This window comes from Gadus chalcogrammus, chromosome 7 (assembly GCF_026213295.1).
Source record: "Gadus chalcogrammus isolate NIFS_2021 chromosome 7, NIFS_Gcha_1.0, whole genome shotgun sequence".
Classification (NCBI taxonomy): Eukaryota; Metazoa; Chordata; class Actinopteri; order Gadiformes; family Gadidae; genus Gadus; species Gadus chalcogrammus.
In genome coordinates, this window is record NC_079418.1 from 4,431,874 (window position 1) to 4,458,386 (window position 26,513).

Genomic DNA, 26,513 nt, shown 5'->3' on the forward strand with positions numbered 1-26,513 from the left:
TCACCTGGTAGTAATTTACCAATTCAAGAAAGATTTAGAAAAAAAAAGTCCAACAGAAATGTATAGAAATTTGCTTGACATATTATGACAACTTGTTCAACAATTTTGCATGTAAAGACTTAAGCAATGAACTAATAGGCCTACCTAAATGTTGCAGAGGTGAGACTATACAATAGAAACCCATTACAATACATTTTGATCAACATGACATTGATAATGTAGGAAAGAGCAGAGAATTGTACATAAACATTTGCATGAATGTACCAAAGCATTTGCAACTTGTTCAAAGAAATGAGAAACTGCTTTTTTGATGTGCACAAGTGACACAATGAGGTGAAGATTGAACAGGTAGTTTAGAGAATTTCAATTCTGATCTGAGAAATGTACCAAAGCGACTGAGAAAAACTGTAATAATGTAGAATAGAACAAACAGTAATGACCGAACGAGACTAGGGTACAGTTCTCTCTATCAGCCACAGGGGGGCACTCCTCGCCCTCACAATATACAGACCTGAGCGTAACGTGGCTCATATTAGGTGGAGCTTCAAACGCTCGGTTAATTATTATTATTTTTTTTTCTTTTTCAATTTGGAACCTGCGCACCCTAAAACAAAGAAAAGATTAATAAATTAACAAATAGTGTGTGTGTGTGTGTGTGTGTGTGTGTGTGTGTGTGTGTGTGTGTGTGTGTGTGTGTGTGTGTGTGTGTGTGTGTGTGTCTCTATTATCTGGATGTGGAATTTAACCTTACTAGTTCCTTGATTTTGGATGACCTGGATAGAAAAGTAAGCCACACACACACACACACACACACACACACACACACACACACACACACACACACACACACACACACACACACACACACACACACACACACACACACACACACACACACACATCTAGACCACATCCAGACCAGACTCCAGGGGTCCACGTCCCTTTAGCGGTACTCTGGACTAGGACTGCAGACGGGACTCTTTCATTGTTTTTTTCCCCCTGATTAAGTTCGGAAAGCCATAGGATAGAAACCAAAAGGAAGAGAAACACTGTTGAGAACGAGTGCGTGTGCGTGTGTCCAGACTCCTCTCCGCTGTTCTGTCCGCGCGCCTCTTATCTCTACCGATGGTACCGATGGTACCGATGGCGAACTGCGTCTTCCGCGCGCCGGCACGTTTCCGTTCCGATCGTTTCTCCGCAACCGGCTTCGTCTCGTGCGCTAAGTCGCGCCATGGCGACGCGAACGGACACACGGACCACGGGAAGACGCGCGCGGTGACATTTGAGGCGCGCGGGGCGGACAGGTAACACGCGTCATGTAACGGCGACACGTCATCACAGCGCGAGGAGGAGCGGCAGTCTGAGCCGTGGTAACGGTGGACTGTTTTTGGCGCGTGGACCCAGACCACGGACTCTAATTGAAGGGGTCTCTCTGGGTGGGGGCGGCGGGTGGTGCCGGCGGAGGTGGAGGTGGTGGAGTTGAGACATGGCGGCGGCGATCGCCAGCGGGCTGATCCGACAGAAGCGGCAGGCGCGCGAGCAGAACGCGCACCGCCCTGCGCCCAACCGGCGGCGGAAGAGTCCGGCCGCCAGGAAGAGCGGCGCGCTGTGCGGCGGGAGCGGCGGGGGCGGCGGCAGCGGCAGCCTGGCGGAAATCTTCTCCAAGGTGCGCATCTTCGGGCGGAAGAAGCGGCGGCTGCGGAGACAAGGTGTGTGTTGGGCGCGCGGCGCCGCGGCGGGCGAAAGGCGCGCGTTATCGCGTAGACAAGTGCATGCACGCGCACACACGCACACACAAAGGCGAACGCAGGTAGGCACACACTTTTTGGTGTTGGACGTGCACACGCGTCAACAACACATAATTGTGTGTGTGTGTGCGTCTGTTAATGTATGTGTGTGTGTGTCTGTTTATGTATGTGTGTGTGTGTGTGTGTGTCTGTTTATGTATGTGTGTGCGTGCGTGTGTAATTGTGTGTGTGTCTACTCTATCTTCTTCTCCCCATCTCGCCTCCTCCCTCCCCTCAATATGCCTCTCAACACCTCCTCTCCTACCTGATCCTCATCCTTCTCTCTCTCTCTCTCTCTCTCTCTCTCGCTCTCGCTCTCTCTCTCTCTCTCTCTCTCTCTGTCTCTCTGTCTCTGTCTGATTCTCTCTCTCTCTCTCTCTCTCTCTCATATCCACTCTCACCTCTCGTTCCATCTCCTCTCTTCTGGCCCGCCAAGGTCTGGAGGAACAACAGACACGCACAGACACACACACACACACACACCACACAGACAGACAGAGAGACACACACATACACACAGTGCGTCTTGTCTATCTGTGTGTGTGTGTGGGGGGGGGGGAGGGGGGGAACACCCTTCCCAGCCACATGACTTCCTAACACCCGTTAGGAAGTCATGTGGCTGTCGCCATGGCAACGATGGGAAAGGGGGATTCTCCCTGGTAACAGATGGGAGACTACCGGGAATGCCACTGGATAATCCGGGACAAACCGGGTCCACCGGGTAGACCACCGGTGATCAGAGACGATGAATGGATCATTATGGGACGGAGGGTGACCTCTGACGCAGGCTGACCTATGAGGCTTCGCCCAGGAGGTCTCGCGGGTCGGCTGGTAACCTGCGGGCGCCGGTTCGATCCCCGGCTCCTCCTAGCCGAGTGTGGAGGTGTCCCTGAGCGAGACGCCTCACCCTGACTGCTCCTGACGAGCTGTCTGTCGCCCTGAGGGGGCGACTCCGCCGTCGGTGTGTGAATGGGTGAATGGGTGAATTAACTGTTTTGAGTCGCTTAAGATAAATGTGTCTGCTAAAAGCCCTGAAAGAGGTCAAGGTAGGGTGACGCTGACCCTGACAAGTTAGGGTCAGGGTCACAAAGATTCAAGTTAGGGTTAGGGTCACAAAGATTCTATGAGGTAGAAGTGGGGTGACCTATCTGAAATCTTATGACACACACAACCAGGCATTGATACACACAACCAGGCATTGATACACACAACCAGGCATTGATACACACAACCAGTCATTGATACACACAACCAGGCATTGATACACACAACCAGGCATTGATACACACAACCAGGCATCGATACACACAACCAGGCATCGATACACACAACCAGGCATTGATACACACAACCAGGCATTGAGCTGAAGCCTAATTAGTTAAGTTTCGTTCGTCTCGTTCTAACTGTCGCCGCAGGAGGATCCGTGTGTGTGTGTGCGTGTGTGTCTTTGTGGTATACCGTGGGGGGACAGCTCTGTCTGGACATGTTTCAGCTCAGGTCAGACGTCACCTCGGTTCATCGCGGTCCGCTGGGACGAGATCTGGAGGAGAACGGCAGAACGCATGTCCCAGCTCAGAGGAGGAGGAGGAGGAGGAGAGAGAGGAGAGGGAGGAGGAGGAGAGAGGAGGGGGAGGAGGAGGAGAGAGGAGGAGGAGAGAGGAGGAGGAGGAGGAGGAGGGGGAGGAGAGGAGGAGGAGGGGAGAGGAGGAGGAGAGAGGAGGGGGAGGAGGAGGAGAGAGAGGAGGAGGAGGAGGAGAGACACTAGGGAGGAGGAGGAAGAGGAGAGACACTAAGGAGGAGGAGGAGAATAACTATGCAACTTTTTTTGCTTAATTGACCTTAATATAACAGGTTAAGAGTCATTGTGATGGTTCTTTTACACTTTATGGGTCGATTGGTCGCTGTTTCGACTCCTCCTAGCGCATCTTGGTGGAAAAAGGGATCATGCAAGTTCCTGCCGGCGACCCGCCGCCCACTCTCGCGGGAGTCTCTGCACCGAATTGCTTTACGGCACTACAGACCCACAAACACGGAACCGTTACATTCATCATGGATCAGCCGACTAAAAAGAGACAGAGAAACCCAATGTCGGAGAAACAGAAGAAGAGAAAAGGGAGACTGACCGACAGAGAGGCCAGACACGAGTAAACGTTGGGCGACCTTCTCAGGAATAGCGTGAACTGAAAGAAAGAAAAGACTGCAAATCGGATGCCGACCTGCCATGGCCGTGTTGCTCTTGAAACTGTAAGTACCCTTGGGTGAACTTTGTCCCCTTAGTATTGTTGCTTGTTGATGTTGATAGTCTCTGTAAAAATGTCTTTGCTCAACCGTTTTGTTGGGAGCCCTGTATGTTTCTAGCTTGCTTGCTTGCTGGGGTGTTCGCGTACTCGCTACCAAACACGTTTGTTTTCTATGGAGCCAGTTTCCTGCCATAATTCAAACCTGAAAAAAAAAGTTTCAAAGGCTTGTAAGTCTGGGTTTGAAAACTCAACACCTTGTAAAAAAGGTTTTGCAACACTGAAAAAAGAGATTATAACCTGAAAAAAATTCAAACATCTGTAAACATGATTTTGTGTTATATTTTATCTTCATCATTTTCACCAACACATTTTCAAAGTCCAAACAATTTCACCAGCGCATTTGCAGAGTTTCAAATCTGGCACCTTTCTAACAGTGTATTTCATTGTTTCCCGGTTTTGAAACCTTGTAAATGGGATTCTGCAAACAGGTGTTCATACATTGAGAAATACGTTTTGAAAGGTTGTATATTTAGTTTTAAAAACATGTAAAGGTGTACGTTTACGCCATTGCAACGTATTTTTTCAGAACTGACTTTTCAGCATTGACTTTTCAGAGATTTGACCACACAGGCGCAAGCTTTGAGTCACGTGAATATTGGCAGTGTTCTGTCGCGCATATGTTTTGAAACTTCTGACAGTCAAGTCTGAAGAAAAAAAAAACGTTCCTGGGGGCGGGACCATTTAGCTTTAAACCTATTGGTTGCTCTCGGCTGACGTACATTCCAATCACATTCTTGTCATCGGCAGAGCACTGTCAATCACGCACAGCCCGGTGAACGGCACGTGTACATCCTTCGTCCCTCCCTTATCCCCATGCGGGTGTTGGCGGATGGGGGAGTCTGGGCGGTGGACTGCGACGGCATGATAGTTGTCTGACCCCTTGGAATGTACTGACGTACATTCCAATCACATTCTTTTCATCGGCAGAGCACTGTCAATCACGCACAGCCCGGTGAACCGCACATGTGATTGGAATGTACGTCAGCCGAGAGCAACCAATAGGTTTAGAGCTAAATGGTCCCGCCCCCAGGAACGTTTTTTTTTCTCTTCAGATTTGACTGTCAGGAGTTTCAAAACGAGTGCGCGACCGAAAACTGCCAATATTCACGTGACTCAAAGCTTGCGCCTGTGTGGTCAAATCTCTGAAAAGTCAGTGCTGAAGTCAGTTCTGAAAAAATACGTATATTCAACCTTTCAAAACTTATTTCTCAATGTATGAACACCTGTTTGCAGAATCCCATTTACAAGGTTTCAAAACCGGGAAAAAATGAAATACACTGTTAAAACAGTGCCAGATTTGAAACTGCAAATGCGCTGGTGATATTGTTTGAACTTTGAAAATGTGTTGGTGAAAATGATGAAGAAGATAAAATAGAACACAAAATCATGTTTGCAGATGTTAGAATTTTTGTTAGAATTTTTTTCAGGTTATAATCTCTTTTTTCAGTGTTGCAAAACCTTTTTTACAAGGTGTTGAGTTTTCAAACCCAGACTTACAAGCCTTTGAAACTTTTTTTTGGTTGTTTTGCTGTTCGTCTGTCTCGTCCCCCAGATACAGGCTAAATCCCCGAATCCAGGTTCTTGTTTATTTAGATCACTAGACTGCTATTTAAATGCCTCTGATTATTCTAAGAGTGTATATCCTACATCATGTGATATGTCCGGCTGGCCATATAATGCCGTACCCTGCACGAGAGCTGCTAGTTAGAACATATTCGTCGGTAGCAGAACTGTTAAGGCCTAAGCACACCGGCTTCGGCGCGTCAAAAAGTCTGCCCCCATTATTCTGGATGTACTAGCCCACACCGGCGCCGAATAAACGCGCGGCAGTGTTCCGTGCTGCGCCGCCCAACTAGTCTTCGAGCCAATGTTCTATTCCCTAGCGTCGCCGCCCCTGAAAAAGCGCTTTTTAAAAGCTGGTTTGTACATCCCGGGTCCCGTAGGCACCTCCATATCTACTCCTCACCACTGGATGTTGCCCTCTTTCGTTTGTGAGAAACAATTACGAAAATGGACGATGAGAGACTAGTCGTCGAGGTGGAAAAATATGTCGAATTGTATTACCAAAGTTCCCGTCATTACAAAGACAACTCCAAAAAGGACATTGCCTGGCGAGCCAAAGCTCTGGAGATTGGCTCTTCAGGTGGAAATCAACAATGGTGGACTAAGTACCCAAACCATTAACCATAATGGGAAATAGACGAAATCAAGTCACATATAATCACACCATGTAGAAACCAGATTACTTGTAATATATATTTTTTTATTTAAGGCAAGGCAACTTCATTTATATAGCATTTTTCATGCATGAAGCAGACTCAAAGTGCTTCACATAGAAACGTTCTCATACAATAAAATCAATAAGTAAAAGAAAACACAGGCAAAGCTCAAAAATGCATTGTCATGTATTAACTGTCTCTCTGGTATCAGATCATGCATTAACTGTCTCTCTGGATTTAAGGAAAAATAATATTAAGTGTCTCGAGCCCTCAAATAAAATACACTGGCTACTGAATCCAGCACAGCAATAACATCACTGTATTTATCCAGAGGGATAAAAAGTATATATATATATATATATATATATATATATATATATATATATATATATATATATATATATATATATATGCAAAAAAGTATACCAGAGAGGGATAATAACTAGATTATAGGTCATCATGACTAGGCTACTCCATACGGTTCTGCCATTGTACACTTCCTAGTGGCAAATTGAAATATTGGCCAGGATCTGCACGGAGCTCCTGGACCAGATTGTGGCATACCCCCTGTTCTTGTCTCCGTTCATTGATGGGGTGCACCCAAACCCTTAGTCTTCTCCTTGCCCGCCTACGGCGCAGCAGAAGAAGGGCAACCACCCTCTGTCTGGCAACAATTGTTCTGTTGAAATAAAAATAACTCAATAAAATGTAAAATAGCTTGTGTTCAATTAAAATGGATAACTACTGGCTGCATACATGTAAATGTCTGGCTATGTTAAGGCTATTGTTACGGGCCCACATCAAACGTGTGAGCAGTTAACATAATAACGAAAAATGACAGATTTTTGGGAAAGAATAGTGTGTCGCTCTCTCTCTCAGCCTCGACATGGCGTCTGCCATGTCGAGGCTGAGAGAGAGAGCGAGCCATCTTGAAGTAGGCAGGCTTTTATACTTGGGAGGGCCGGCCTTTCATCAATCAGTGCTTCCGAAGGTAACGCCCAGTCTCCTCCTACTATGGGACATGGAGGCAGAGCAGCACAACCAAGCATAATACACAATATTATGTTCACCCGTAACACTCCCACCCTTAAAGAAATAAATTGGGGGTAGAATTTTTAATTTTTTTCCAAAAAAAACACATGTTACAAGTAATATTTACATAAGTGGATGAAGGAGGAAAGAAAAAAAAAAAGAAAATCATCCAATTTATTTACACATTTTTCATAGGCCTACAAGACCTTTGCGCGTGAAAGTGCATCTGCCACGACATTCTCGCGTCCACGGATGTGTTTGATGTTAACATTGAACGCTTGCAATATTAAGCACCAGCGCATTAACCGTTGGTTGTGATTGCGCATCCGGTCCAGGAAAGTTAGCGGGTTGTGATCACCGGATGCGCTGCACCACCAACGTAAACCTCAAAGTGCTGAAGCGCCAACACCAGGGCAAGGGCCTCTTTCTCTATCGTGGAGTAGGCGCGTTGATGGCAGTTAAACTTTCGAGAAAAAAAACAAACAGGATGTTCCAGTCCGTCCTTACCACCCTGCATAAGTACTGCACCGGCTCCTACATCGCTTGCATCGACCGCGAGAACAAAAAGGGACAGTAAAGTTAGGCGCGGCGAGCACCGGAGCCGTTGTGAGCAACGCTTTTATTTGATTAAAGGCGACCCGACTCTCCTCGATCCATACAAAAGACCGCTTGGTGCTGAGGAGGTCAGTCAGAGGGGCGGCTACCACAGAGAATTTTTTGCAAAAGGACCTGTAATAGCCGACCATACCTAGGAAGCGTCTAAGTTCCCGACGAGTTGTGGGGGCAGGATATTTAAGAATGGACTCAACCTTAGGGTGCACAGGGCGCACTTCGCCGCCACCAACCACTTTGCCCAAGTACACAACCTTGGCTTGACCAAACTCGCATTTTGCCAGATTTATTGTCAGATTCGCAGCGGACAATTTTTCAAACACGTCTCTCAGATGGATAACGTGAGAACACCAGGTGGCGCTAAACACTACCAATGGTCGAGGTACGCCTCACAGTTGGACAATCCAGCAAGAACGTGGTTGACCAACCGTTGAAACGTAGCTGGTGCATTTCTAAGACCAAACGCCATGACAGTGTATTGCAAAAAACTGTCTGGTGTAACAAATGCGGATATTTCTTTAGCGCGCTCCGTCAGAGGAATTTGCCAATAACCTTTTAGAAGGTCAATCTTACTCACGTAAACAGCCGAGCCAAGGCGATCTATGCAATCGTCCATGCGTGGTAACGGGAAACTATCGGACTTGGTCACAGCGTTGACTTTTCGAAAGTCTGTGCAGAACCTCGAAGTGCCGTCTGGTTTTGGCACGAGAAGGCAAGGTGAACTCCACGGGCTGAAACTCGGCTCAGCAATATCATGGTCTACCATGAACTTAATTTATTTTTGAAGCTGGAGGCGTTTTAGTGTTGGCGCGGTACGGGTGTTGCTTAATTGGCCTGCTTTCCCCAACATCAATGTCGTGAGCAATGATTGTGGTACGACCTGGAACATCCGAAAACAAATTAATGTTAGAAGAAAAAAGAGAAATTAAATCATCACGTTCTGAATTCGGTAAATGTGAAAAGAAATGATCCAGATCCTCGAGGATTTCAGAGTTCCTCAATCTTCCCACGACCACCTCAGCGGCAGGATAACGAACCCCCTCGTCGTCAAGCGGAGGAGCAGCAGGTTCACGCTGCGGGGTTGTTGAAGTAGAGGCGGCAGGCCGACAGGTGACGGATAGAGCGGTGGCAACTTCAGCACCTGCCGTGCTGGACAGCGCCACTGCTGGATCGATCGCACGCCTCACTACGGCGGGCGAGCTTTTAATGCAGGCGGGAGGTGTAATGTCAGAGTGATCCTGCTCACAGTAGCGTTTAAGCATATTAATGTGACATAAACGAGATATTTTTCTCCGGTCAGGGGTAGCTATGACGTAGTTAACATCTCCAACACGTCTTTCTACGAGATAGGGACCGGTATTGCGTGGTTGAAGCGCGGAGCCGAGAATTGGAAGAAACACCATCACTTTATCACCATGTTTAAATACCCGGTGGACAGCCTTTTGGTCGTAACGCTGTTTCATTCGTTTCTGAGTAACGCCAAGGTTTTCTTTAGCCAGCTCGCAAGCTCGACGGAGCCTTAAACAAATTTTAGTCACATAGTCAGACAGACTGCGGGGAGGAGATGATGTATTTTCGGTCAACATGGAGTCACTGAGCATTTTTAATGGGCCGCGTACCGTATGCCCGAAGACAAGCTCGGAGGGACTAAACCCCAAGGACTCCTGCACTAATTCACGCACAGCGAACAAGGCAAACGGAATACCTTCGTCCCAGTCACGCTCAAACTCGAGACAAAATGTGCGAAGCATTGATTTTAACGTTTGGTGGAAACGCTCGAGTGCGCCTGATGTCTGCGGATGATAACAGCTGGACGTTGTGTGTTTAATGCCTAGCTGTCCCATAGCCTGTTTAAACACGTTGGACATAAAATTAGTGCCCTGATCTGTCTGCACTATTTTCGGGAGGCCAAAAAGGGAGAAAAACCCCACGAGAACTGTAATGACAGCAGCTGCTGTGATTCTTCGGAGCGGTATAGCCTCTGGAAAACGTGTCAGCGTGCACATAATTGTAAGCAAATACTCCTTTCCGGACTTAGTCCGCGGCAACGGACCCACACAGTCGAGGATGACTCGTTCAAACGGTTCCGACGTGACGGGTATCGGCTGCAGCGGAGCTGGAGGAATCAGCTGATTAGGCTTTCCCGTAACCTGGCATACGTGACATGTTTTGCGGTGTCTCGCAACGTCGCTCTTGAGACCGGGCCAAAAGAAATGGCGCAAAATGCGATCGGATGTTTTATTGATACCTAAATGACCTGCGAAATGGTGATCATGAGCAAGGCGTAAGATTTCATCTCGATACGGCATCGGGATGACAATCTGATTCTGAATCTGAGTAGAGAGAGAGGGATCATTTTTTTGTTCGCGACTGGGAGACAATTTAGGAACTAGGGATGCAAATTATCGAGTAATTCATTAATCGATTATTGTTTCATCTTATCGATCGATGATCGATTAATTGATAAGCGGCAATTCTTCTGAGAAGCTGAATTTCCTTCTGAATGTGACACATTTAGGTGGTAATTCAACGAAGTCGTTTAGTTGTTGTACTTTAAAATACTTCCACATATTGTGCATTTGGCATCTTTGTCGTCATTAACCAACTTAAAGTGGCTCCATACTGCACTCCGTTTTGCCCTCTTCATCGTGTCAGTGTCCCGCTTTTCGTTTGTCTTGTCCTGCCTTGTTCCAATACCCGTACTGTCCGTACTTACTAGCCAAAATTTGAGTACGCAGTACTCCAATTCAGATCCGGCGAAAAGAAGTATACTTCAAGGACCCGGATGCCGTACTCAAAACGGGCTAATCGTGAAGTGTGGATCGAAGGACACTCCCCGTACTCAACGGCAGCCTTCTTAGCTACGTAGCAGAAGAGGCGGAGCCAGGCTGAGCCAAAGTCGGCGCATTTTCCACATAGCCTGCATTAATAGTCATTTTGTAGTTTTTATAGTTTTTATAGCTTTTTATAGCTGCTAGGCGTAAATAGTTCACCGTTCAAAGCGGGATGTTTATTGCGGGGGAGGAGCCACGGCGGCAGTCGTGATCGTAATTTCCGGTTAGTGCACCACGGAGTACTCGATTTGGAACAGCACTCACATCTGAAAAATTAACGTAGTAGCCAGTGCGGATAGTATACTTCCTTTAAGTATACTCATGGAAGTACGGGTATTGGAACACGGCACTGCTTTGCTTGTGTTCCCGCTTGTGTTCCCGCGTGTGCGTCAAGTACGTCTGGCGTCAGGTGCGCCCTCACGTGGACGGTTGGGGAATTACGGGTTAAAATGCGATTAATTGCAAGTAATTTATTTCAATCGAGTAATCTCTTATCGACAATTAATCGATAATCGATTAATTGTTTGCATCCCTATTAGGAACGCAAGGAATCGTAGATAGTGGAGCCGACTTCACAGACGTTTTACCACTAGCAGACAACATGGGATGAGCAATAAAGGTATCATAGAGATCGGAAAACTCATCCCTGCGTTCACGAACAGGGGTCTCTTTGGCTGTTTGCGCCATGGCGCGCGTAACAACAGTGGCGTGAAAAACCTCTGGGTATTTCCCAGCCACATCGTCAGGACATACACTTTGAGAAGCCGTAGTCACAACAGGGTTATGGGTTACAACAGGGTTAGGAAATACCTTCCCACCTGCCAAATCATTCCCAAGCAAGAACGATACGTTCGCAATAGGGAGAGAGGGGCGTACGCCCACTTTTACAGTGCCGGTGACCAAGTCAGAAGAGAGTGAAATCTCATGTTGGGGCACATTCACAAATCCCATATCAAAACCCTGGACTAAGACACTCGCACCAACGTGGGACTTTTCACTGAAAGGCAGGACATTCTCTAAGATGAAACTCTGCGACGCAGCCGTGTCGCGAAGTATTTTAATAGGAATGCGTGCATTAGGCTCTTCGAGCAAAGTGACAAAACCGTCCGTAATAAATGGTGCAAAAGCCTGAGAAATACTCTCGTCTTTCCGAGACGTCAAAGGAAGTGTCGAAACACATAGACCCAAACCAGATTCAGTCCTAGATGAAGCTGTGGGGTTAGACTTGTTTTTACTTTTTAGCACATAACAGTCGGGAATCAGGTGGCCACGTTTTTTACAATATCCACAGACCGGGACATAACTTTTAGGGCCAGTCACTCCTCTATGCTCCGAAGTTGGAGTGCTTGCTGCTGCAGCGTCATTAAAAGGCCTAGGAGAACCTCTTAAATTATAGTTGCGGTTCTGCTGAAAGTTCAGAGGACCAGAGCTCGCGCCCCTATGCGCCAGCACGTAATCATCAGCCAGCACCGCTGCGCTGGATGCTGTCAAGTCTTTGTGCTCACTGACGAACGTGGCAACACTTTTCGGGAGACAGTTTTTAAAGTCCTCCAGAATCATTATATCACGAAGGTCCTCAAATGTTGTTATCTTCTGAGAGCTAAGCCAACGATCAAACAATAACTCTTTCTCCCGCATGAACTCGACGTGCGTGAGCGACTCAGACTTTTGGTAGTTGCGAAACTTCTGTCTGTACGCTTCAGGAACAAGTGAATAAACTCGCAAAACTGATTGTTTTACTTTTTCATAATCAGCGGCATCCTCTAACGACAGGGACGAGTAAGCCTGCTGCGCTTTACCCACAAAAACGCACTGCAACGTCATGGACCACACATCTGGTGGCCATTTCAAAACCGTAGCGATTCTCTCAAAATGAGCAAAGAACTTATGCACATCCTTTTCGTTAAAAGGTGGGACAAGTCTTATATTACGAGTGACATCAAAAGGCTGGCTTGAAATGCCAGATTCACAAGCTTTTAAATCCAATTCTTTTAATCGAATGGCTTGGGCGAGTTCCATATCTCGCATTCTAAGCTCGTGGTCTCTCTTCTCACGCTCTTGTACCATCTGTCTGTCTGCTTCGAGTAGTGTTCTTTCTCGCTCCCATTCAATCTCCTTTTCTCGCAACTTGAATGCCGCTTTGGTGAGCGTAGGTGTGATTGGAGGATCAGGGGCAGCCGGGGGTGTTACGTCTGTAAATATACCGAGACGGCCCAAAGCTTCCGTAAGACTATCTAAAAGCTCTGCTTTAGATGGCCTACCCCGAACCTCTATTCTATAATGACCTGCAACTTTGACCAGATCATCCCGCGTCGCGCCAGAGAAGGCGTCGGGAGTTGGAGATTTAATAAACTCGTCTAAATCGAACATGGCGGAAAAACAGCGAAAGAAGCAGCAGATTAGACCGGTAAAAAATTCACAAAAAGCGAGAAAAATGACAGACAGGGCTGGTAGCCTGACACACTGGGAAAAATCGAAATACTGGGTCAAAAACGCAATCCCCATAACGCGTCAAAAGGGTAAACAAATAGGCGGACGCAGTAAAAACGTTTCCCCAAAAAAGACAATTTAAATGCGCAATCCCTGGGATAAACACGCAAAACATATTCTATCCCGGACGAGCCCCCATTTATGTCACGGGCCCAAATCAAACGTGTGAGCAGTTAACATAATAACGAAAAATGAAACAGATTTTTGGGAAAGAATAGTGTTCTGTTTATTTCCCAAAAGAGCCAAAACTTGCTTAACAGAAAAAATGCGAGACGGTTGCCACTAAAACAGAAGAAAAAACGCAACCGCTCCTAGATCAAAGATCAACAAAGATCACAATTAATACAGACCAGTTTAACAAACGACTTCTAATTTAACCAAAACAAAAGCGTGCGACCGGCCAGCGTCTGCCATGTCGAGGCTGAGAGAGAGAGCGAGCCATCTTGAAGTAGGCAGGCTTTTATACTTGGGAGGGCCGGCCTTTCATCAATCAGTGCTTCCGAAGGTAACGCCCAGTCTCCTCCTACTATGGGACATGGAGGCAGAGCAGCACAACCAAGCATAATACACAATATTATGTTCACCCGTAACAGCTATATAGATGGATAGATAGAAAGCTACTTTATTGGTCCCAATGGGGACCAATAAAGCCATCCAGTAGCTCAATACAATAAATACACACAATAACAATTGGGAAAACAAAAGGTGACTGCACTATATACTAAAAAGGCTTAATAGAAGGTCCTGCAGTTATTGAGATTGTTGACGCAGTAGATGAATAATTGCAAAATATAAAATAAATAACAAATGACAGTAAATAAAACGATAAAGTGCCCTACAAACTAAGTTGGTAGATCTGCTGCTTGAAAACATACTTTCATTGCGCAGATTATACATTTTTCAAATTATTCAGCCAAAAAGATGGAAAATAAATGAACTAGAATACAATAGGCTACTCACCCATTGTGTTTCGTCTCTTTGTTGCGGTTGATTGACAGGTGACTTCCTGATTTTATACTGCAGCGCGACCGTCGCGCCGCTTCCAGTTGGTGCTAGGGGCGGCTTTTGACGTGCATGAAATGCGCGCCGCTGCGCTTCGGCGCCGGTGTGTTTAGGCCTTCACGATACGTGAACCTCCATTATAGCTTTAGCCATGTTATACCTTTGGTGTAGTTCCCCGCTTGTAAACATGTTTGTATCGTAACAGTTCTGCTTTGTAGTTTGTCTTAGTTACTAGTGTTGGCAAACAGCATTGTTATGAGGCATGAGGCTTGATGACCCAAGACGGCTCGGCCTGTCTGCGCCGGTGCAGCCACCACCCACACCGAACTTGTGCGGGTACAAGTGTCACGAGGAAATCCAGAGAACCCTCAAGAAGATGTTACACAATAGCTATAAGGCAAAAAACAAACCATGAAGAACTGTCACTTGCATTTCTTTCAATATCCAAAATAAATATTTTTCTTACCAAAGTGTGTATTATTGAACAAATGAAAGAAAGGTGGTGCAAACATCTGATATTTAAAAAAAATGGAAACATTTTAAAACAATATACAATAATATTCATTTACAATGTTTATTTGCAAGCATTTACACGTAAACATAAATGTGTCCCTAATCTTCCAGACAAAGCATCTGCCTAGGACTACTCTCCTGCTGGGACTGGAGACAGCATACCGTCTCGATCTCCGAATCCATTTCCCTGTAATTCCGTACACAAGTGACATACTTGAGCAGATACATAAATGTATGATTGCTGCGCAAATTGTTCATGCTATCGTTATGTATTATGTTGGCCAACACTCTTACACTGATCGTTCTGTTCAACAACCAAAGATAAAACAATTCTAATCTAAGATATAACATCTCCCCGTCAACAATAAAAAAGGATGGGTTTATTGTAACACATACGCCCTTTCAAAATGTATAACCTTGTCTACTCTTTATGAACATCTACCTCCACGCTCCACGCATTCGCCGGCTTCTTTGAAAATAAATGCACATGGCTAGCGTAGAAGTGGATGGGGAAGGTTCGTCAACGAGTTTTCACGACAGTGTTGTAAAATATCTCCCCGAAGCTGTAGCTCAATGCGAGCGCAAACCAAGCATAGTTCCCCTTTAATGGCTCCGCAATAAGAAGTGAAAAGTCACAATGTCATTTCTGACTTGTGGTTTTCTGGGAGGACGCATCGACAAAACATAAGAATAAATGTCCTTACTCAAAAGAAAGAAAGAAAAATATTTTCTATATATTAAGGCAATGAAAAGTTTGAAGGCAACATTTCTGTGTTTAACGTTGTGGCATTAAATTACATAGTTAATAAATACACAATTATGTTCAAACCAATGCAGCGAATACCCATAATTAAGATAAGATATATTTATTTGTCATTGCACAGAAGTACAACGAAATTCAGTGCACTCACGTACTGGTCTCATTTAAAAAAAATAAAGGTAACTATACCGTTAACTTAGTGCCATTGTATCCCTAGAAATAGTATGCCTTAAAATAGTAGTGCAAATATGTAAAGTGCTGAGCATTGCATTAGGTGTGGATGTCACTGGTTAATACTGTCAGAACTAGTGGATTTATTTTCAGGTCAGTGTTGAGTATGGTGACTGCTTTGGGTTAGAAACTGTTCATGAATCTTGTGGTGCATGTTCTGATGGACCTGTAACGTTTCCCTGAGGGCAGCAGTTCAAACAGATAATTGGCAAGGTGGTATGAGTCTTTCAGAATGTTGTATGTCTTCTGCAAGCATCTGGAAAAAGAGATATTACACACACTGTGCATGGATAAAATGTCACTCCCTCCTCTCTCCCTCCCCCCCCCCCCCCCCCCCAAAAGAGCCCCATCTGAAGGGCATCGTGACCCGTCTGTTCTGCAGAACCGGGTTCTACCTCCAGGTCGGACCGGACGGAACGCTGGACGGAACCACGGACGACAGCAGCAATGCCTGTAGGACACAGACACACACAGACAGACAGACAGACAGACAGACAGACAGACATGCACACAGACAGACAGACAGACACACACTTACGTGTGTGTCCATGTGGGTTTGTGTGTGCGTATTTGTAAGTAAGTAATACGTTTGGTCATTAGGAATAACGCCTTGAGATGCACGCATCAATAACAACATATTAAGAACATATTTCTTCACACACAAACACAAGCACACATATTTCCATAATGAATGCTTAACATTAATCTTGCATACAATTTTTATAGGGAAGAGGTAAATACATGAGTACGTGTGTGTGTAGCTCTGTTTGACCTGGTCTCTGTGTCTGTCTGTGTGTGTCTCTTTTCGTGTAACTCTGTTTAACATGGTCCCTGAGTGGGTCTGTTTCTGTCTTTGTGTGTATTTCTTTGTTTAGCTCTGTTTAACCTGTTCTCTGTGAGAGTGTGTGTGTGTGTGTATGTGAGTGTGTGTGTAGCTCTGTTTAACCTGGTCTGTGTGTGTGTGTGTGTGTGTGTGTGTGTGTGTGTGTGTGTGTGTGTGTGTGTGTGTGTGTGTGTGTGTGTGTGTGTGTGTGTGTGTGTGTGTGTTTCTCTTTGTGTTGCTCTGTTTAACCCAGTCCCTGTGTGTTGGAGCCATAACTGACATATGGCAATAATGGAATGGAAATAATAATAATTTATATAACTTGTATATATCCAAGCTATATATATATAGCTTGGACCCAGCGTCATGTTAGCCAATCGAATATCGGTCTCCAATCTCAAGGACCTTCTCCTTACGCAGTATAACCACGACTTCTGCGGAAAAAGGAGTATGACGAAAAGGAAGAAACATTGGATGAGGATAAAAGGTTCATCACGATGGCATGTAATTCTTTTGTTCTCAAGAATAGACACTACCAGCTGCCTTTACCTTTTCACAACAAAGGTGCAGTGGCCCAACAACGCACTCTAAATCTCCTCAGGAAATTTAAGAGGGATGCAGGATATGCCATTGAGGATAAAAGGTTCATGACTGATGTGCTGGAAAAGGGTTATGCAGAAAAGGTCCCAATGGAACAGTTTCATCGTAAGGATGGACAGGTATGGCACATACCTCACCATGATGGTTACCATCAACAGAAGGGAAAACTAAGAATTGTGTTAGATTGTGCTGCATCTTTTAAAGACACCTCTCTAAACCAGGAACTCCTCCAAGGACCCCAGAGAAGTAACTCAGACAATCAGGAACAACTTCTATGTCGACGACTGCCTCATGTCTACAGCCACAGTGGAAGAAGCTATCAAGCTTATCAGTGACCTCAGAGAGGCATGTGCCCAAGGGGGCTTCTCATTGATCAAATGGGTCAGTAATAGCCGTGAAGTGCTGGCGAGTATTCCAGAACATCACAGAGCCAAGCAATTTAAGGAACTAGACTTAGACAAGGAGAAATTGCCCATCGAAAGGGCACTTGACTTGATTTACAGTGGATAGGTGCATGAAACCTGAGGATTTTGGCCCTATAAGGACTGCAGAGCTCCATCACTTCAGTGATGCAAGTGAAATAGGTTACGGCACTGTCAGCTATCTCAGGGCCACCAACACAGCAGGAAGGTTCTACGTTGTATTTGTTCTGGGAAAATCAAGAGTGAGTCCTCTCAGACAGATCACAATACCCAGGCTGGAGCTTACTGCAGCAACACTTGCCGTGAAAGTGGATTGGATGCTGAAAAGGGAGCTACAACAGGAACTCAAGGACTCTGTTTTCTGGACAGTTAGCACATCGGTATTGGGATATATCCACAACAAAACAAGAAGATACCAGGCCTTTGTTGCCTCCAGAGTTTCATTGATCTGTGAACCATCCTAAGACAAACAATGGAGATATGTTAACTCTAAGGACAACCCAGCCGAATACGCTTCACGTGGGTTAAACATAGAGTCATTCTTGAAGTCGGTAAGATGGCTGAAGGGTCCTCAGTTTCTAGAGAAGGAGGAAACAGAATGGCCTGAAATCCCAGAGAGACTAGGACAAATCCCTCTAGATGATCCTGAGGTCAAAAGGGAGGTCTCTGCAAACATTGTTAGTGTGGACACTAATCCAACCAGCATGTTGATTGAGTGTTACTCATCATGGAATAGATTGAAACAAGGGATTGCATGGATGTTTAGGATACGGGCACTTCTCCTTCTACTACAGGAAAGGAAGAGAGCAGCTAGTGGAAACCTGAGCCCAGAGTGGACAAAATGAAAGTCCTGATGGAGCATCGTAAGATAGAACCTGGGGCACAGGAGCTGTCTGTGGAAGTCATCACAGAAACTGAAGAATCTATCATTCGCTTTGAAAAAAAATGCTACCTCTCTCAGGAGTTTGCTCACTTGAAGAAAGGTATACAAGTGAAGGCAAGTAGCTCAATTTGTAAACTAAATCCAATTCTGGATGAGGGTATGTTGAGAGTGGGAGGGCGGATAAGCAGGTTGGCAATGCCGATAGAGATGAAGAATCCGATTATCCTTCAAAAAGGTTCTCACGTATCCATACTAGTCTTACGCAACATTAATCAGAGAGTTGGGCATTCTGGAAGAAGTCATATGCTCTCCACACTGAATCAAAGATATTGGTTGCCTAGTGCCAACTCCTTCCTTGCAAGCAGCAGCTGCAGAGCAGAAAATGGCCGACCTTCCGGAAGATCGTGTATCGCCGGATCTCCCACCCTTTACGCATGTTGGGATTGAATATTTTGGACCCATAAATGTAAAGCGGGGCCGGGCACATGTGAAACGCTGGGGAGTGATCTTCACTTGCCTGGTGAGCCGGGCTGTGCAGTTGGAAGTAGCAGGCTATTCGGATCGTGCATTAATGCGTTCCACAGGTTTATATGTCGCAGAGGACCAGTCACCAGCATACGCACAGACAATGGGACCAATTTTGTTGGAGCGCGGAAAGAGCTGCAGAAATCTCTTAAAGATCCCATGCCATGCTATTTATGGATGCTTTAATATAGGTATTAGTGGGCCACAAACACAGTATTCAAAGACGTCCCCGAAATTCAGCCGTGGTGCAGAGTTACAGCCACTCCGAACCTGTCGCACATTGAGCTTCCCCCAAACGCGCTGTTTCGGTGGGCGTGTCAAGGCAGGTCAAGGAGGGGGGTGGGGGTGTGGCCCTGAGCAGCTTGTAGCCACAGTACAATGCGCTCTGGTTACGGTGGGCGTGTCAAGGCAGGTCAAGGAGGGGGGTGGGGGTGTGGCCCTGAGCAGCTTGTAGCCACAGTACCATGCGCTCTGTTTACGGTGGATGTATCGCAATGGCTCGTAGAAACCCATATTATACATAGATATCTATATAATATAATATAATATATAATGTATATTATCACCTGGCCCTGAGCAGCCCACGGTACCATGCGCTCTGTTTACGGTGGATGTATCGCAATGGCTCTTAGAAACCCATATTATACATAGATATCTATATCATATAATCTATAATATATATTATCACCTGGCCCTGAGCAGCTTGTAGCCACGGTACCATGCGCTCTGTTTACGGTGGATGTATCGCAATGGCTCTTAGAAACCCATTTCTAAGAGCCATTGTTCATGAAGGTGCTTCATGAACAGCATGTCACAGTTCATGAACTTCGATGTCGTTCTGCCATTGCATTCAAAATTCTGTAACTAGCCTGTTACTACGAACTAAGCAACTACCATACACGTATTAGCATTTAGCACTAGCTCAATCACGACTCCTTCAGAATTCTTGTGGGTGGTTACGAACCAACCAAGTGGGCAGGGCCATGAATAATAGTTTGACAACGCTACGTCACAGTAGCCGCGTTTACATGGACACATCTGTTCCGCATAGATTTCTATGCGGAACAGAAAATGATCATGTATACGCCTCATTCGGAATACAATTATCTGTTCGGCATAGATTCTATGCCGAATAGAAGAGGTGGTGTAGTCCGTTTTAATCGCCATGTATACACTTATTCCGAATAGATTGGGGTTTAACTTAGAGCAGCCGCAGTAGTTCGCAATTGGTCCACTGAGCTCCGTCGGTACTTTTAAGCACACCGAACTTCACCGCTGTCAAGGAAAGTGGATTTATTGCCTGATTCACGTCTTTGTTATCACTCCGTAAAAGTAGTCCGGTAAGCGTGTCCGGTTGCTAAGCGACGGGACATGGGTGTTTATTAATGACGTGTTTGCGTATCGTAGTGTCCGCGTGCGTCCGAGATAACTGTAAATGAGTAGGCTACTACTTGTACTTTTGCAGGCTGAACGTTAAAATACTTCTTAACTTAAGGTACGGCCACACCAACCGCGTTGCTCGCGTTAGGGGCGTTGAAAATCTGCATTTTTGCATAGGGAACCATTGGTCTGGGCGCGGTACACGCGTTGAAGCGTTGAAGCGTTGCGTTGGGGGCGTTAGGCGCGGCAGTTGCACGTAATTACGCACGTAAACGCAGTAACGCGCCCAACGCACCAACGCCCGGAGTTCAGAAAATTGAACTTTCAACGCTCCAACGCGTGACGCTTAGCCGCGGTAGCCAATCAGCGTGGAGCTTGACCCGACGTCACTGGCAGAGAGTAGTGAGCTTGCACAGAAGCATACGGCCGACATCTTTCTTTTTTCTTCTGGGTGGAAATAGTAACATAGTTACGCCATTAAATGCGTTTATGGAAACATTTCTAGCGAGAAATGTGCATTTTACTTTCATAATGTTCGCTCGGTGAATGTGAAGGATGTTTGGTTTGATAGTTATGACGAAGAGGGAACGCTCCGTTCACTTGCATGGACATGGACTAATCTAGCTGCGTTGGCCCGTTGACGCGTTGGAAGCGTTGAACCACCACACACTGGTCAAGCGTCAGGTTAGGCGCGGTACTCGCGTTGTCCAACGCGAGTAACGCGGTTGGTGTGGCCGCACCATTAGAGAGATGGCAGCTGCTGTAGTTCGCAATTGGACCTTCGAGGATTCCTGGTCACTAAATTCCCGTAAGACCACTCTCTCCCACCAGTCTTGGCTGCGGACTCGCATCCTAATTCCTCATGTTTGCGGCGGAGCTTAGGGTTAATATATAATAATACGTTTCTGCACTGTCCTCCTCCTGCTTAATTGAAGCAGCAGGCAGAGAAAAGCTCTCTCCTGCTGTGCTTTCGTTAAAATCAAATTTAAAATCCCCGATAGTGATAAGACATCCATTATGTCGCCGCCGGTCCAGAGTTGTGTCAGGTGTGCGCGAGAGACATAACGGACACTTTTGTTACTGCCATGTATACAGTACATTCGGAACACATTTTAGGAACAGATCTATGCCGCATAGAAATCTATGCGGATCAGATGTGCCATGTAAACGCGGCTACTGTCACCTTATCCAGATTGGCTCATTTCTTCTGCCTTTTTCCTTTCATTGCCTATTGCATTCAGCAGACAAACTGCATAGATTTCAAACTTACCACAGCTCACAAACTTATTCAGACCTATGTTATTTAACAAACAGGAAAAATGTGATTTTAATGGCATGGGCTCTTTAAGGAAATGGATCACCACAGGATTCAAAATGCACTGCTGAAAGATGGAGTAAAATGGACTTTCAAACCCCCATTTGGAACCCACTTCGGTGGAGTTTGAAAAAGGCTGATTAAGCTGGTGAAGAAGATTCTGCTTCCTGTCTTAAAGGAACAGGTGTTGGATGATGAGACTCTGCAGACTGCTTTGTGTGAGGTTGAGTCTATCATGAACGACAGACCACTTACAACAGTGTCCAGTGATCCAAACGATTTGGAACCCCTAACCCCAAACCACCTCCTTCAACTAAAGGCCAAACCAGTTATGCCACTGGGACTGGGACTATCTAAAAAGGAAGATATGTATTCTCGGCGGAGATGGAAACATGCACAGTACCTTGCTGACCGCTTCTGGAAGAGATGGGTAAGTGAGTATCTCCCTATCATGCAGCAGCGAAGTAAATGGCACAATCCTAAGCGGAACCTTCAACCTGATGATCTGGTCATCATAGTCGACGACACAGCACCAAGGAGCTCTTGGCTCATGGGCCGTGTGGTGAAGGCACTGCCTGGGCCAGGAGGGCTCGTTCGGAGTGTCTTGGTGAAAACCAAGAGTAGCATCCTGCAGCGACCCATTGACAAGCTCTGCCTGCTCCTGGAGGCAGGTGATTGAGTGTGATGGAGTCGTGATTGTGAACAGAAACACACACCTGCACACATACCCCCTGAACCTTGAGTTTCTCATTTCCCATACTTGCACGCACACATTTCATTGACTTTTGAACCCCTTTGCCCATGAATACATGCATGGATTTTCAAGGATACATTTTTCCAAAAGGATTACATTTTTGTTCCATGGATTACTTTTATCTTCCCAAGGATTGGATTATAATGAACTATGGATTACGAGAAATCATGATCCATGGACTCTGATGTGCTATGAAGTGTATGCTGTGTTGGTCAATTCATGAAATAGTTTGCTTTGGCTCCTTATTTAATTGATTAATTGTCTTGCTACCGCGTCAACAATTAGGGGCCGGTGTGTTGGAGCCATAACGGAAATATGGCAATGATGGAATGGAAATAATAATTTATATAACGATGGTTAAATTGAGTTTGTATTCTGTCTGGCTCCCCCGTAGGTCAGTTCTATTATTGCATTCATTCAGATGATGAAGGGATTTAATTCACCTGCGGGAATGTGACACAAACGAGAGTGAGACGGGGAAGCGGGACAGTTTTTTGTCCGCAAATGTTTGTTGAAAAGTATAGTTATCGAGACTAATCATTTTAGTTTGAAGCTTTATTAAATAAAGCATTTTGTTTGAAGCTTTATTTAATAATGTTACGGCTCAAGACGGGGTGAACCCAAACGCACGGCACAAATGACGACAGGACGAGGTTGGTTGCAATTAAACAGTTTATTGCTACACAGAGCAGAGAAGAATGGTCGTGCCGATCCGGAGTTGGTGGGTCGGGTAGATTGCCGGACAGATAGTCACCCTCGATGGTTCGGAGGAACAGGTATTCCGGCAGGAGAGGGGAGTCGACTGGTGGACGTGACAACGACGACTGAGGAGGGAAACAACAGGATCAGGAGTAGCGACTCGAACGAGAATAACTAGAAAGGGCTAGAGAGGTCGGAGGATAACTTAACCAGGTAAGTATAGCTGACGATCTGGCGACAAATGGTTGAATGACTGGGGAAGATATACAGGTGGGCGTGATTGGTGATGACGGTCAGGTGCGGGTGATCACCGTGGCTGGGTTGGGGAGTTCAGCAGGCCACGCCCCCGTACATGAAACAGAACACGACAGAGACAGACAAGACTAACAGAGAAAACTAGTGGCAGCTAGGATCCGGTGGGAGAGACCGTGACAAATAAAGCATTTTTGTTTAAACTTCGAATCAGATTGCTTTACTTTGGTTTTGGATTGCGCGTCGTCTACCCTGCTCCTATAGTGGCTTCTAATCTTGGCAAAAAAGCCATTATACTGGTCCTTAATTAACCACTGCATTGACTGAGCTTGAAAGTCTGACGCTTATACCAGACATACTAAATCAAAAGAAATCCAGGTCCAGTGCGGTTTAAAGTTGAAAATTCCAATCGGTTTAATTAGACTAAATGAAAATACAAAAAATACAAAACTTAATTGAAAATAAGGATTGCAAAGATAATCAAGGGTTCAGTTCTATTCTCTGGCAGAAGGTCAAAGACTGTGGCCGTTTCTCAATTCCTAGCACGCGTACTACGACGCACGCGTAACCTGCAAGTCTGTACTTCAAGCACATACTTGCGAGCATGCGAGTACGTACCTGCGATTGGAACAGCAGCGGACTCGATGACGTCACCACCTCTGCTCGTCCGCTAACTGTGCTACGGCCTCATTTAGGCATATACTACTGAACAATATAAACAAATGATATAAAACAAAATCCCAGCCTCTTTCATTTTCAAATAGTATGTAAATATTATGAATGAATAAAAATTGAAAATATATGCGTGTCCTGTCATGTGTATAAGCTATACACACACGACTATATATATATTTATATATTATCTTATATTATTATTATTATTATTATATTATATAATTAAGCAATAGATCACGCCAGGCTGTGGTATGTGCTCATTATACCACTGTTAAGGGGCGTTGTCCAGACCCGACGCGCAGCGGAGGGCCGGCGACCCCCTTCACAGTGGTATAATGAGCACATGCCACTGACTGAAGTGATCTATTGCTTTTATACAACGGTTACTGTTATGGCGAAACGAAAGTCATAGACACGCTACATTTAAAAAGAAACCAAGAAAGTCAAAGTAGCCGTTTTCTTAAAGAATAAAAAAAAGTAGTCCCTCCTGGCTGCCGCTATGCATCGACGGTCGCTATGCAACACACTTTAGCGTCCCTCCGAGAGAAGGCTCCGATAGAGCGGTTAGCCGGCAATTTATCCTATGGAGCAGTTCACTCGCCGTGTGCCTAAGCTTTCGTTAGTCTCTCCATCGCCTTGCTCACTCCCGGAGTAACAACATTTATACCCACTCCATCATCCAACATATGTTTTACATTGTAACTGTTTCTACTTCCAGGCGCGGAGTGATATGCAAACTTTCACAAAATGATCGGGCGTCATAGCAGTTATGTATACGCTCATTATACAACAGTTGGGAACCAATCAGATCGCTGGATTTAAGTCCCCCCTTGTATAAATATATATATAAGTTAAGAGTAACTTAAACTACAGTTGTGCGTCTTCTCCATATTGTCCGCCATCGTACTGCTGCGAGTGCGAAATGCATCCTGGGATTTATAGCGATTGCAAGCACACACGAGCCACCTCCGATGCATGCTTGGTGAAACGGCGAGCTCGAGCACGCATCAAGAACACTTCCGGGTTTTACGACAGTACTCGCTTGATGCGTGCTTCGAATTGGAACAGTGCTCGGGCAACGACTGATGACGTTTCACGAGTCCAAGAGCACACGAGCACGCACAAGTACGCGAATTGAGAAACGGCCTGTGTCTTCCTGCTCAAGCCCCTCCCCCCAGGTAGTGTCGCCCTTATATAGATGTCAAGGTCACCCGCATGGTCCAGCCACTAGAGGGAGATAACTCAGAGAAACACAAAAATACGAAATGAAAGAAACTTTTCTCCTTCTTCATTCTGGCTCCTACATTATGTATTCTATCAAATTTGGTAGCCAGCAGTTGGGTTAGTGGTCTAGCATTAGCCACTAGTATGTGCGACCCGAGTTCACGTCCTGAGTGAGTCATTGAATTCTTGGCGTTGTCTTATTTTCGTAATTCCCTTTATATCAGAGAAATTAGACCTAACAATTTACTTTTTATATAATAAATATGACTTACAATATCCCTTGAATACAAATCTAACTTGCAATAGCCCATGGTAAAGTTAATGATATTAATGTTACCGATAGTGAAGCCTTTGTCATTATGGCAAAGACACTGCTTCATGGGAAATTGTCAGCCACATAAATTCCATTCAGGTGAGTTTCCCGGCAGGCAGCCGAGACCACCTCTGTTGAGATAAAAACTGTGGTTCGTCAATTTAGTATATTCAAAGAAATTGAAAATAAAAGGCATGAAAAGTTGTTTGATTTCTCCAGTAATCTTTCCTAAATTAATAAATGGCTGGGGATTGAACCCCGGACGACACATTACCTGGAGACTATCTCCCTGATGACAGATATTAATCAATATAAAATGTATATATATTACGCTTAATACTACTTATGCAATCAAAAGATCAGCGATTTTTTTGCCAGGCAGCCTCCCTGTTTTTATTAATGGTTATGTAGAATATTGGTGTATTTTAGAGTCTCTCTTTTGTTCACATTTCTAGTCTAGGAACAGGCAAGAGCCTCTCATACGATACAAGGTGTTATCTCCAACATTCTGCCATTGTTATGTCTCAACAAGGTTGAACCGACCTGGTCCTCCGGGACATAGCCAGGGCCAGATACCTTATCAAGGCAGAGAGTGCGTCTGTCTACGTGTTATTCATGTATCCCCTTTTTGTATAATACTCGCCCCAACCCTTTGGTTCGACGAGAAGAGGGTTCGACAGCCAAGGAACAAGTCATCAAACGGCTCCTCAATGGGTCCACTATAGATTATTCAACCTAAGTCTGTATCTCGCTGTATTACATCCTGGAATAAACCATCTATTCAACCCTCTGATCCAACCTGTCAAGTTGCTTTGATTTCGACTTCAAGAATTACTACTACGACTGAAAATACACAACGCAGAGTCTG

At 45.4% G+C, this 26,513-nt stretch overlaps 1 protein-coding gene across 2 annotated transcripts in view; it reads left to right on the forward strand.

The window, feature by feature from the left end:
• The first annotated feature begins 1,486 nt into the window (after nt 1-1,486).
• Nucleotides 1,487-26,513, forward strand: part of LOC130385474 (fibroblast growth factor 14-like) — a 29,228-nt gene continuing 4,201 nt past the window's right edge. For both annotated transcript variants that reach the window (XM_056593983.1, XM_056593982.1), the window contains exons 1-2: nt 1,487-1,709; nt 16,123-16,233. In XM_056593983.1, the coding sequence (XP_056449958.1) occupies nt 1,487-1,709; nt 16,123-16,233 (334 nt within the window). The remainder of the gene's footprint in view (nt 1,710-16,122; nt 16,234-26,513) is intronic.